The sequence below is a fragment of the Solanum dulcamara genome, chromosome 1 (genome assembly GCF_947179165.1).
Source record: "Solanum dulcamara chromosome 1, daSolDulc1.2, whole genome shotgun sequence".
Classification (NCBI taxonomy): domain Eukaryota; kingdom Viridiplantae; phylum Streptophyta; class Magnoliopsida; order Solanales; family Solanaceae; genus Solanum; species Solanum dulcamara.
In genome coordinates this window covers 65,260,086-65,274,984 of record NC_077237.1, presented here as the reverse complement: position 1 = coordinate 65,274,984, position 14,899 = coordinate 65,260,086, and the positions used below count along the sequence as shown (strand labels likewise).

Below are 14,899 nucleotides of genomic sequence, written 5' to 3'. Positions count from 1 at the left end.
TGGTGATTTTCTCATTATTAATGTGTGTTAGCCCATAAATATTTTGGTGAACTTGATTCTGGTCGATTTCCTTCCAAAACCGTTATTGGATCCTCCATAGGTATCCGATAGATCAATAAGTGCGGCATCAACATGATTCACGGGGCATTCATAGCATTTATGGGCAGTAGAAGCAGAATTAGACAACTTTCTTATCACTGATTTCTTTCCGAAACCTTTATGGGACCCTCCGTAGGTACCCAAAAGATCATTACGTGCAGTCTTGGAGCATGATCTACAGTGCATTCATAGCATTTATGGGCCGCACAAGCATAATTAGGTGATTTTTTCATTTTTCGTATGTGTTAGCCCATGAATATTTTGGTGAATTGGCTTCTAATTGATTTCTTACTGAAATTGTTACAGGACCCTCTGTAGGTACCCAGGGGATCAGTACATGCATCCTTGACATGATCCACAATGTATTCATAATGTTTAGGGGCTGCACAAGTAAAATTAGGCGATTTTCTCATCTTTTTACGTGTGTTAGCTCATGAATATTTGGTGAACTTATTTCTTGTCAATTTCTTTTCGAAACTATTATAGGACCCTCCTTAGGTACCTGAAAGATCAGTATGTGTGGCTTTGGTACACGATCCACGGTGTATTCATAGCATTTAGGAGCCGCAATAGTAGAATTAGGCGATTGTCTCATTTTTCATTTGATTTAGCCCAAAAGTATCTTGGTGAGCTCACTTTTTCCGTGTGTGTTATCCTATGAATATTTTGGTATCTGACTTATGATTGATTTCCTTCCAAAATCATTATAAGACTCTCTATAGGTATCTGAGGGATCGGTACATGCAGCCTCGGCACAATCCACAGTGCATTCATATCATTTAGTAGTTGCACAAGCTGAATTAGGTGATTTTCTCTTTTTTTTCATGTGTGTTAGCTCATGAATATTTTGGTGAACTGGCTTCTGGTCAATTATTTTCCAAAACTGTTATAGGACCCTCCGCAGGTTGGGCTGGCGTTCGGTCGATTCGGTTTGATTTTTAAATTTCAATTAGGTTTTCAATTTGTGAAAATGTTAATACAAACTAAAGTTAAATAATTTTGGTTCAGAACAGTTTTCACAATTTCAGTTTGGTTTATTTCGGTTCGATTTTTGATTTTTGAGATTAGTTGAACAAATTCACCTCCTTTAGTCCTTCATATGAATATTTTGAAAGATATATCACGGCTAATATATTTCAATCACAAAGATGAAAATACATCATGCACACGCACAACTAATATTCACACAAGGAAAAGAGTAAAATAGATACAATTTTGTTCAAAATGTATATAAAGAGATCCAGTGAATTACAATGAGAATATATATATAAAGAGATACAGTGCACACACAACCCTTCTACAGGCTATGTCATGTGGCTTTAGGCAACATGATTCAGGTCTCTACTGTGGAGAGTATATAAATAAATTTTGGTTTTTCGATTAACCAAATTAAAATATCTAAAAAATGAAACCTGAACCAAATAACTGAATTTTTAGAATTTAAAATCGAACCAAACCTAACGAACAGAAAACTCGAACTAAAATTTAAACAAAATTCAGTTCGATCAATTTTTTGGTTTGAACCAGATTATACCCAGCCTAATCCATAGGTACCTTGAGCATCAGTATGTGCAGCCTCGGTAAGATCCATGATGCATCCATAGCATTTAGGGGCGGCACAAGCAAAAATAGGCGATTTTCTCATTTTAAATGTGTGTTAGCCCATGAATATTTTGGTGAGCTGGTTTTTGTTCCACATATTTCATGAGTTGGGAGATATCCATCTCCCTTACTAACATATCCATCTTACACTCTTTGGACACCAAGTCCGAGACTCCAGAAATAAACTTTCTCATCCAAGCCATAGGGTCAGCAACCATAAATGGGGCATAGTTGGAAAATTGGGTGAACTTAAGGGAATACTCCCTCACACTCATATTCCCTTGCTTGAGGTTGATGAACTCTGGCACCTTGGCCTCCCTCAACTCTAGTAGGAAAGAGCGATCAAGAAACACCCCTTTGAACTCATATCGAGACATGGGCTTCGCCTCTCTAGGGGTCTCACTTTTCCATTGATCAAAACCAAATTTGTGCAACATCCCTAAATTGGTGGGGTGCTCTTATTCTATTTGTGAAAAAGAAGGATAGCACCCTGCGTATGTGTATTGATTATAGATAGCTGAATAAGGTGACCATTAAAAATAGATACCCGATACCGCATATTGATGACTTATTTAACCAGCTCCAGGGTGCGCTAGTTTTCTCTAATATAGACTTGAGATCAGGGTATCACCAGTTGAGGATTAGGGAGTCAGATATACCTAAGACTACTTTTAGGACTCCATACGGGTACTATGAGTTCTTAGTCATGTCTTTTGAGTTGACCAATGCTCCCGCAGTATTCATGAATTTGATAAATTATTTGTTCAGGCCCTAGTTAGACTCCTTCATCATTATGTTTATTAATGAAATCCTAGTCTACTATACGAGCAGAGAGCAGCATCTGAGGATAGTATTTCAAACCTTATGGGATCAGTAGTTGTATGCCAAATTCACTATGTGTGAATTGTGGCTTGAGTCTGTGGCATTCCTAAGACACTGGTATCTAAGGATGGGATTATGGTAGATCCAGCAAAGATAGAAATAGTTAGTGATTGGGATAGGCCCACTTCTCCTACTGAGGTTTGCAGTTTCATCAGGTTGGCAGGATATTATAGACGATTTATGGAGAGATTCTCTTCTATTGCAGTGCCTTTGACTAGATTGACTCAGAAGAATATTCCTTTCTAATGGTCTGATGAGTGTGAGGCGAGCTTCCTGAAGCTCAAAGCCTTGTTGAGTTTAGCTCTGATTTTTACTCTTCTTATCGAGGACCAGGGATTTACAATGTATTGTTATGCTTCAGGTGCTGTCTTGGGTTGCATTTTGATGCAGCAGTATAGAGTTATTATAAATGGTTCCTGGCAGCTGAAGGTTCATGAGCGGAACTACCCCACACATGATTTAGAGTTAGTGGTGGTAGTCTTCTCATTGAAGATTTAAGGGAATTACTTGTATGGAGAACATTGTGAGATCTACACTGACCATCGTAGTCTTTAGTACATCTTCAGCCAGAATGACCTTAATTTGAGACAGCGTAGGTGGTTGGATTTACTGAAGGACGATGATGTCTCTATTCTCTATTTCCCGACAAGGCAAATATAGTAGCAGATGCTTTAAGCTAGAAGGCGGTGATTATGGGGAGTTTGGAATTCTTATATGTTAAGGAGTGACCTTTAGCTTTGAACATTCAGTCCTTATCTAACCAAATGGTTCTTCTTGATATTTCATAGCTAGGCAGGGTACTTGCTTGTGTAGAGGCTAGGTCTTTCTTGATGGAGCAGATTCAGGCACAGTTTGAGGACCCACATCTAAGGGTGATTCGTGATAAGGTACTCAGTGGAGAGTCTAGGAAGGAGACCTTAGATCCGGAGGGAATTTTGAGTATTGAGGGTCGTATCTGTGTTCCTAGGCCGCCATGTTTTCTAAGATTGATATAAGGTCCAAGTACCACCAATTGAGGATTAGAGATGCCGCCATTCCTAATACTGCTAATCCATGCCTAGCATCAAGTCGAAGTCTACAATATCTAGCATAATCAAGTCCATTCTAGTATTATACCCCAAGATGGTCACTACAAAAGATTGACACACTCGATCCACTACTAAAGAATCACCTACGGGGGTAGCTACACGCATAGGCATAAGAAATGGCTCACATAAAACATCCCATCAATTAGCATAACAAGCAGACATATATGAGTAAGTAGACCTCGGATCAAATAAAGAGTAGGCAGGCTGATGAGAGACAGAGATCGTACCTATAATGACGATATCTGATACCTCCGCCTCTGGCCTACCTAGAAAAGCCGTGTCTGCCTCTGGCCTACCTGAGAATCACCTCTTTTATCCTGTACACCCTCTTTGGGCAGCTAAACTGGGCCCTGGGGGCCTAAACCTGCTGACCTTGTAACCCTACTGACTCTAGCATCTGCGGTGGCTAATAGTAGGACACTCACTTGCAAAGTGACCTATCATGCCACACTCATAGAACGTCCCCCTAAATAAACCTCTCTGATGTCTCAGCTGAACTTGAGTGGCCACCACAACCTGAATACCTAGAAGTCTGACCTCGAGAAGACTAACCCAAAGTCTGGCCGCTCTAACCGCCGGCACCTGCTGATCCATTGTCGATAAGCTGTAAGGCTACCTGAATCGGTCTACAAGATGGATACTTCTAGGGATGGACTCTGCCAAAAGAACCCCTACTATGTGACTGCGTCCACTGAAAAACTGCTTTGGCGGATAGGCCTTTTGTTGCTGCCTCCGTAGGCCTCATGACATATAGCCTCAATAGTACGGGCATGATCTACTATCTGCAAGAACAAATAGCCCGATACAACCATCTTCTCTATATCCAACCTCAAAGGAATAGATAACCCTTTGACGGCGCGCCCGCTCCTCCTCTATCAGCATAATCATGGTAGCATGCCTAGATAGCTCATGAAACCATGACTCATACTCTTTGACCGTCATCGATACCTGTACTAATATTGTGAACTTATCTCTTAGCCTCTCTCTCAAACTGCGGGGTACATACTTCTCCAAGAAAGACTCGGATAATTGAGTCTTTGACATCAGCAGCGAGCCCGCAAGTCTGAAGCTAAGATAAGATCTGCACCACTACTTCGTTGGTCCATCCAATAGGAAAGTAGTGTAATCAATCTCATGGGAATCAAACAACCCGTGGTTATGCAACCTCTCTTGGAAACTAACCAAAAACTCGTGGGTATCCTCGCTCGCGGCACCTGAGAATCTAGGAGGGGTCAATTTAATAAATCTTTCCAACATCTTTTTCTCCTCCGCAGTCATAACCAGTCTAACTGCCATGTGCTGAACAACTGTGGATATAATTTGAATCACTAGATGGTGAGTTCTAGTAGTAAGCTGTAGAACTGGGCCAGATCATACTGTGCCCCTGTCTGGTCTGAAGTCTGAGCCTCCTCTCGGACCTGAGGTCCAATTGAAGTTCTAGGTAGTGTCCCTGATCGGTACATATCCTCTATGAAGCTAAGTATTCAGTCCAGAGTATCTTGTAACATTGGTGTGGCCATGAATCTGGGTAGAGGCTGGGCTAAATCCTCCTCCGCCTGCTGATGCTCGAACTACTCAACCTCTAAATCTTGCTCCAATATTGATATTGTGGCCTGAGATCTTCCCCGGCCTCTGTGTGACCTCCATCCTTATCCTAAGCTGGGGCTCTATCTATAGGTGCAGGAGGTCCTCATCCACCCTGAGTAGATCCCATCCTTTCCATCTGAGAAAGAGTGAAACAAATAAGATTTAGAGGTATTCATCATCATAAGTGCAAGATTAGAAATAAGAATAGTGAGTGAATTCCTAACAATGTCCTATAGCCTCTCGAAGATTAGATATGAACGTCATCGTACCAATTTATGAGGCTCTACAACACTTGCTCCTATAATGGTAAGATCAATGAACCTAAGCTCTGATACTACTCTGTCACAACCTGAATCCGGACCATGATGACACTACTATAACCCTCGAGTAGGCAAGCCAAACCCAACTAATGTAAAAGTCAAACCTCAATTTAAATAAACAATTAATAACATAAGAATGTGGAAGTAAGATGAATATGACAAAAGAAATCGGGTCAAGGTATAGATATGTAAATACGATACAAAATATATAAAAAGGGCATGAAAGTGACCAAAAATGATGGACTAACTCTAGACCAAACTTTGGACCTAGTGTCACCTATACATGAGCTACTAAGTACAAAAGCTAATAATAAATGAATATACAATGCAGAACTGACTGTCAAAAATACAAAATATAAGTCAATGCAAAAAAGGGAAAGTAGCAAGTCTCTGAACACCGAGATCTCACCACAATTCGGATCTGGTACCACTACGGATGATAAGGCACGCATTGTGGTGGCTCAAACTATGAGCTGCATCAAAAAGATACAGAAGTGAAGTATGAGTACCAAAACATGAGGTACTTAGTAGGCATCATAGGTCAACCGAGCTCAAAAAAATAAATATATAATAAGTAGCACGATGATCCTAATAACAATAACAGGGAAGAAGTATAAAACTACGATTTTGGGAAAAGGGTAAGGGAAGACCATACAATAGTCAAGTAAATCCAACTAATAATGTAATCACATTAATAATCACAACTCATAAAACACCTGAAGAACACACAGATGTAACCTAGTAGATATGGCTCAATATCCCCCAAAAGTATCATGAAGCGCCCAAAATAACCCTCAAGCTCATCAATGAAAGGGAGGCCTAGAATTCTACCTCGATCCAATCAACATTGAAATAATAACTCTAAATAGTATCACCATATCACTAACCTGAGATTCTGGTGTACCAAAAGCACAGCGTTAGGCCCAACGTTTTAATATCATAAGTAAACAACGTATAAGTATAAGCCAAAACCATAGCAAGTGGCCATCCAAAACTAACAAGTCAAAACAGCGGCATCCAAAGTTCAAATAACCTAGGAGCAAGTTCTAAAGACTCTAAATGATATAAACAAGTCAATTTATCACTTAGACTAAGGCTCCAACGACTAAAACCCAAACTAGATACTAATGATGATCATCGACTCTAAAATGCTCAATAAGGTATCAACACCTAAATCACCAACCTAATCACATGTTAGCACTCAAAATATATCAATTCCAACCAAGTCAAGTTTAATAAAAGGAAGCCATAACCTACTTTAAAGCCGAATCCGCACAAGAATCACTAAACCTGAGCTTTTCCCTTTTGGGACGACTCAGAACAATGCCACTTAATCAAATTATCGAAGAACACATTAAAACAAATCCAATGATATCCATATTATTATAATTAAAAACAAAACCAAAATTGGGTCAAAATTAAGCATTGGGACTCGCGCACAAAATCAAAAACCAACTCCGTCATAAAATCCCAAATAGCTCGAGAAACTTTTGCCCAAAAATGGGCACATTCCCACCACTGTAAGAGCTCAAAAGAATTCTAACAATTTCAAGCCCTAGAATAGTCACAAATCAAAGGAAACAACGAATTTATGTGAAACTTACAAGGTTTTTAGGACAAGAAAGGGTCTCGGAACATCCCCTCAAGAATTTCCAACACACTAGAACAAAAATGATCAAAAATGGTCAAGATTTTCTCTCCAAATCACATTTTTTCTAATTCCAAAAATGGGACATAGACTGTTGAAAATGGGCCTTCAATTCACTGAAGCTAGTGAATTTATTTTTTATTATCGCGGGACCCAGGTCAGCGATCATGAGCCCCAAACAAAATGATTTTCCTAATCACTGCACTTATCCCCACCATCTTGATGACAAAGTAGTCAGTTTTTCGAGATCGTGTCCCCTGGCTCGCAAACGAGAAGAACAAAATTACCTTCACTAGTAGTTCAACTAGTGCTGAACTTTAGGGAAATGAGATTTTCTCTGATGGGGGTCCAAAATTCATTCGGAACCCTGAGAAAGCAAATGGACTATGCTACCCAACTGAAAATGATATGCTAGACTTAATAAAATTGATGGATTTTCTAACGGAGGTCATCTCGTTGAAATATTGACCAAAGTCAACACTTTTCAAAGAAAACACTTAAAACGCACAAACAGCCTAAAATTCATTCTGAGCACCTCGAGAACCGAATTAAGGTCATTATAGACCAAACTCAATGTTTCAGAGCTAACCGCACTGATAGAATTTTCATCCGATCGCGTTTACTCAAAATATTGACTGAAGTCAAACTTGGCCAAAACTTAAAGTTAAAACGGCAAAACCACTTAAACTCAAAACAAAAACTACAAAACCCAAACCAACTTTCCTTCTAGACCAAACTGGACCTTCCGAAGCTGATGGAATCGTCAGAATTTCCATGCGACACCCAAATCTTTAGATATTGAAAAAAGTCAACACTTTCAATTCTTAAGCCTCAAAAATGGTCAAACCACCTCAAAACTCAACTGGACACCTTGGGGCGCATGTCACCCATCCCAACATCAATAAGAGCTATAAAAAACCTTGGGAGCATGTCACCCTAAGGTTCAAGAGATTCAAGCAAAATCCTATGCAATTTGATTGCCCTGTCTATAATCCAGGTATGTAAGGCTAACTAAAATATGGATTTGAGTTCTTCCATATGCCCTAATTAGTTGACGTATAGAATTGAGTTGAATTTTTCATGACCCAACTCCATAGGCTGTGACTAGGGTCCAACCTAGACTCGCGTATACATAAATCTCAACTATAAGAACTATACACAAGAATCCAGAGGGTGATAGCAAATTCTTTTGCATATAGCCTCTTTTATTTGCACCATGTCATGCAAGGTCTGACAAAGCTGCCTTAACATAATAACATTTATAATATGTCATATAGGCATAACTGAATCAAACTCGTAAACAACCCACCTATATATGTCTACAGACCTCTAAGAATATTAATAGTGACATATGGCGGGACAGGACCCCCACTGTACCCTTGAATAAACAACTATATACATTATACGATCAGCACCAAAAGCTAGGCTCCAAAATAGTGGAGCACTTCCAACATAGTTGAGAGGGAGTTCTAAGCTGGCGGATCTCCAAAGTAAGTACCTGTACCTGCGGGCATGAAATGTATCCCCCCTCCCCCGAAGAAAGAGAGGTTAGTACGATATATGTATTGAGTATGTAAAAATAACACATCATAGCTGAGACCATAACTAAAACAAGGATGCAGGGGACAAGTGTAATAATTAACAAATTAATGTACCCGCACCTTAGGACACGTAGTCATATACATCATCATATGATGTGCCTGGCTCGCTAAGGAACCAAGTATCATAACTATTTCATCATATTAACATATCACCATCCCCTCTTATCATGTATATTATTTCATCAGGTCATTCTATACGACATCATATCATCGTATATGGTATAATCTTATCGTATATGTCATCATAGTACATCTGGTCCACTATGGGGCTCGGGGTCACAAGTGTATCCCTATATTTTCATATGCATGGCTACGTTAGTATCCGACCCTTTAGTGAGGAACTCGGTGAAAGAGTAGTGTACATAATGTACCGCACCCGGCCCCTTTATGGGACTCGGTGCCATTATCACATAGTAAAATATACCAAAGAACGTTCAGCCCGATCCATAATTTAAAACAATGCCAAGGAACATACAGCTCGATCCACATTTTTATCATATCATATATATATATATATCCGGCTCAGGACTCGGTGAATAACTTTATCACATACGGCATCATCGTATGCTTCAACTTTATCATATATGGTATTTTATCATCGTATACTTTATACATACATATATATAGCTGGCTCGAGACTCGGTGAAGGAGTAATAAAGTTGTGCACGATAACGTTCCCATCCCATCGTAGGACCCGTATGCATGAGTAGAGTAGTGAGAAATCATATGCAACTAGGTCATCTCTTGAGACTCAATGAAACTGTCAAGTGAACCATCACTTGAAGACCAGGAAAGTAATTCTCTGAGGTACCCTTTAGATATTATTAGGGACTTCATCAATTAGGGCCTCAGGAAGCACAGACGTGTACCAAGATAATGCCACACAGTTTATGCAATTAAAGACACAATTTATACAATCAGATACATAGCTTATGCAATCAGAGATATAGCTTATACAATCAATGACATTTATCCTCTCAGAGCCTTTTAGAATAGGAGCTTATATTTCCACTTACTATTTAACATATAGGTAGCTCGGGAGTAGTAATCTAACTACTTTAGGACCCTTAGTATTCAGAGGTGACTACGAGTCACAAATTACATCTGAAACCTCTAAATAGAATTATCTCTAAACTGATATCAGACATCATTTACCTTACCTTAAGCCCCTTTTAAAGAGATAAATAGGCAAGCCTTATATGTACTACTTATCATCCTACAGAAGACTTGAAAGGCGAGGACTCCACTTATTGCAGGAGTTCTAGAATCTAGAAGTGAACAAGGGTCTTAACTCCTACTCAACGCTTTATGAATCGAATGACTCCCAAGTTTCATATATATATAACTTAAGGCTAAGACATGCCAAAAGAAAACAAAGGGTAAACTTTACATACCTTTTGTGGATTAACTGTAATCCAGCTCGCCTCGTTACCTCCTTGACCTAATAACATGACATTAATACTGAGGTTAATGACCTTTTTCTTTCTGATTTCTAACTCTACAACCAAGTACCCATAGGAATTATTTCCTTATCCAATACCCTCGACTAGTTTGTTACTAGTTCCAAAGTTACCAAAAATTGGGCAGCATCTCCCCTATAAATTTAACATCCCCGAGATTTCACTCGGCCAAAATGTCAAAAACCATACCGACAAAAACAACCAGCAGCATATATATAAATAAATCACTTCAACATTAACCAATACAACTCCAAACAACTAGCTCAAAACTATGATACCAATATAGAGTTTTTAACCTTTATTTCATAAAACCTTGAACCATACTAAATGGGGGGTCGTGTAGCTGCAACCAGAAGAAAGCACACATTTTTTAGAACCCTTTAAACCCTGCAACACACAACTACACCAGCTACAACCGCAGCCCATAATCACAACACCCTATGCGATTTTGATTTAGCTATGACGACTTCAATTTAGTTTGTTTCTAACATCAAGCATCCTTATGCAATTTTTTCACTTCCAACCTTATTTAAGACAAGTAATATACCTTATAAAATCACCATAAACTCCAATTTGAAAGGGAAAACCTTACCTTGCCCGAAACTCGCCAAACTCACCAAAACATGCCTCGGAAGTTCCTTTAGCGCGATTAAAACTTTGTGGCTGCTTGCTAACACTTTGGTGATGCTCCAAAACATAAATTTAAATTACTAAAATCTTCATAACATAGTTGTATACCCTAGATAATTAATTCACGGAACGAAATTGGAGGCTTACCTTTCTTTCTCCTTGGCCGAACCTACTCTCTCTCTAGTTCTAGATTTTTCTTTTCTTTCTTTCTCTAGAAGTCTCTTGAACTAGGAAGATAAATGACTTTCTTGTAGATAAGAATGAGTCATAACATATATATATGATACATTAGGGGGGTGACACGTTTCAACCCCTAAGTGGTGACATATGTCAAACCCTAAGTGGTGACACGTGTCAAGCCCTCATTGGGCCAACACATCCCTTCCTCCTACCATAGGCTTCCACGTGGAAGGTGGGGTCCACCCCTTGCTCCATCTTCTACCACATGTCACTCTCCCTTTATTCCATGTGGCACTCTCTTATGCTTCCACGTGTCACCCTCTTTTTTTCCTGCTCGTGGGTTCGTAATCTCGTCTTACTTTACGAACCTATATAATCCTTGCTACGTAAGCTTGGTATGTACTCAAGTAGATTAAGTATGTAAGATTTCCAAGTTGGTAGCTTACGTAAGTAAATCAAGTACTACGACTCATTATTTGGTCTCCAACTTCTTCCAGATTCTTACAATGCTATTTCCAATCTTCCCTATCATGAGGTGTCACATTCTCCCTTCCTTAGAGTTGTTTGATAGCATTATGGATTATCTGGCTCCCATGGTAACTTCTAAGAAGCTTGAGAAGCTTTAAGAATCTTTAAGAAACTTAAGAATCCTTCCAAAAACTTAAGAACCTTTCAAGATACTTAAGAAGCTTAAGAATCTTAAGAACCTTCCAAGGTACAAAAGTATGGGGTGTAACAGAATTGGGTCTTCCATGAGTAATTTCTTAAAAGTTTTCCTTAAACCTTAGCATATTCTTGAATAATATGATATTGATGATTGTTTTATGACTATAATACTTGTAACAAATGATTTGGTCTTTTTCTACATGAACTCTAACTAAAATTTTCCAATATTTGAATGTCCCTATGTAATGATTGAGTCTAGAACCATGAACGGTGAATGCCTTGAATGTGAATGGGATTTAACATGAATGAAGCCTTAATAAGACTTGAAGGTCCTTTGTATTTTCACAAATTAAACCCAAATGATTGAATAGAATTAAATATTATCATAAATGCATATCTAAACTACTCTTGAAACATGTGATTGGGATTGATTGGATAGTATGATTGGTTGAGAGGTTTTATTGTGATAGGATTGATGAATTGGTAAGAGTCCAAATGAGACTTGTTGAATGACCAGATTGAATTGATTGGATATAGTTTTATGAGCATTGATTTTGGAAGGAGTAGTGAGCACCGAATTGGGTGAGAGTAACGAACAACTTGAACTCAATAACTATGTAGCCAACGTAGGCGAGGATTCTACCTAAATCAGATGAATTCATACACTGGTCTGGATAAACCCCTTACTCAAGAGGTTCTGGAACTGTACCTTAATCTCCCTCAACTTAACTGGATCCATCTGGTATGGTGGAATAGAGACTGGCTGTGTACCCAACTCAACATAAATACTAAAATTAATATCATGCTCAGGAGAAAGACCAAGTAGATCGGTGGGAAAAACATCAGGGAACTCTCAGACCACTGGAACAGAATCAATAGAAGGAGTGTCGGCACTAGTGTCACAGACATAAGCAATATAGCTAGACACTTTTTCCCTACTAACCGATGAGCCTTGAGGAAGAAGATCTTTCACTCTATCTACTATGCCAGCAAGACTCTTGACCCAGCTCAGGCAAATTACACTAATAAAGAGAAGGAGATGCTTGCATTGGTCTATGCATTTGATAAATTCCACTCTTTGTAGGTACAAAAGTGATTGGTTATACTCACCATGGAGCTCTTAGGTACTTTTTCAACAAGAAAGATGCCAAACCCATACTAATCAGATAGATCCTTCTACTCCAAGAATTTGATAAAGAGATCAAAGATAGGAAAAGATGCAAAAATCAAATAGTAGATCACCTATTTATATTATAAGATTCATCACATACCAGTGCACAGAGGTGGATAAAGGAAGAATTTCCAGATAAATAGTTGTTAGCAATAGAAGTCACAGAAATCCCATAGTATGAGGATATTGTGAACTACAGAGTGAGTAGAGTGTTTCCTCTAGAAGCACACTCCCAGCAAAAGAAGAGGTTGATGTACGAGGTAATGTTTTATATATGGGATGAACCTTACCTCTTCAAATAGGGTATTGAATGAATGATTAGTTGATGTGTGCCTGAATACGAGGTTCAACAAGTTCTACAAAGTTGCTATTCATCTGCTTACAGAGGACATCATGGAGGAGAACGCACGTCACACAAAGTATTGCAATCTGGTTTCTTTAGTCCTAATTTATTTAAAGATGCTGCAGGGTTTGTCAAAAGTTGTGACCAATGTCAAAGGATGAGCACAATATCGAAGAGGCATGAGATACCGTTGAACAATATATTTGAGGTGGAAATCTTTGATATATAAGGAATAGACTTCATGGGACCCTTCCAACAGTCATATGGAAATCAGTACATACTGGAGGCGGTGGACTATGTTTTGAAATAGGTTGAGGCTATTGCCTTGCCAACCAATAACTCGAACGTGGTAAGTCACTTTCTCAAGAAGCACATATTCACATGGCTCAACACTTCAAGAGCCATCATCAGTGACGGAGGTAAGCATTTCATAAATCAAACGATAAAGAATTTATTAGTTAAGTTTGGCATCAGGCACAAGGTTGCCACATCATATCATCCCTAGACTACTGGGCAGGTCAAAGTATCAAATTGCAAGGTAAAGTAAATACTTTAGAAGAACGTGACTTTGAGAGATTAGTAGCTTTATGCTAAATTGTCAAAGTGCAAATTTTGGTTTGATTCTATGGCATTTTAGGAACACGTGATATCCAAGGAGGGTATCATGGTAGATCTGGCAAAGCTTAAGGCTATTCGTAGTTGGGCTAGGCCTATATCTACTATGCAGATTCGGATCTTCATCAGATTGACCGGTTATTATAGGCTCTTCATCGAGGGTTTCTCTACTATTGTAGCCTCATTCACCCATTTGAACCATCAAGATGTCCCCTTTGTGTGGTCTAAGGAGTTGCTTACCACCACTCTTGTTTTGACTCTTCTAGTTAAGGGAGAGAGTTTTTCAGTATAATGTGATGATTCTCATGTCGGCCTTAGGTGTGTTTTGATGCAGCAAGGCTAAGTTGTTGCTTTTGCTTCCAAATAGTTGAGAGTGCACAAGCGTAACTAACCCACTCACGACTTGGAGTTGGCGGCAGTAGTTTTCGCACTCAAGATGTAGAGGTACTACTTATACAGGGTCCATTGTGAGATATATATAGATCACCTCAACCTACAGTACATTATGAGTCAAAAGGACCATATTTCTAGATAGCAGCACTGGATTAAGTTTTTAGCAGATTATGACACATCCATTCTCTACCACCTAGGCAAGGTGAATGTAGTAGTGGATGGCTTGAGATGGAAGGAGGAGAGTATGGGTAGTTTGGCCTACTTTCCTGCTATGGAGCAATCCCTACCCTTGGACATCCATTCTTTGGATAAAAAGATAGTCAGGTTAGGCATCTCAGATTTTAGACCAATTTTGGATTTTTTGGGAGCTCGGTCATTTCTATTAGATCAGATTTTTGGCTGACAGTCTGAGGATGGAGCATTGGTAGAGCTTCAAGAGTTGGTATTATGAGGCGAGGGAGGACAGGCTTCTATAAATTCAAATGGGGTACTACGATTTTATAGTCTCCTTTGTGTTCCCAGAGTTGGAGACTTTATTTAGTTGATCCTTTGTGAGGTCCACAATTGTAGGAACTATATCTATCTAGGAACCACGAAGATGTATCAAGATTTAA

At 39.0% G+C, this 14,899-nt stretch overlaps 1 protein-coding gene across 1 annotated transcript; it reads left to right on the top strand.

Moving 5' to 3' along the window:
• Positions 1-2,658: 2,658 nt before the first annotated feature.
• Positions 2,659-14,184, top strand: LOC129893531 (uncharacterized mitochondrial protein AtMg00860-like). The gene is made up of 4 exons (XM_055969083.1): positions 2,659-2,721; positions 2,917-3,012; positions 3,372-3,470; positions 13,915-14,184. The coding sequence occupies exons 1-4, from the start codon at positions 2,659-2,661 to the stop codon at positions 14,182-14,184; spliced, it is 528 nt and encodes a 175-aa protein (XP_055825058.1).
• Positions 14,185-14,899: the final 715 nt, after the last annotated feature.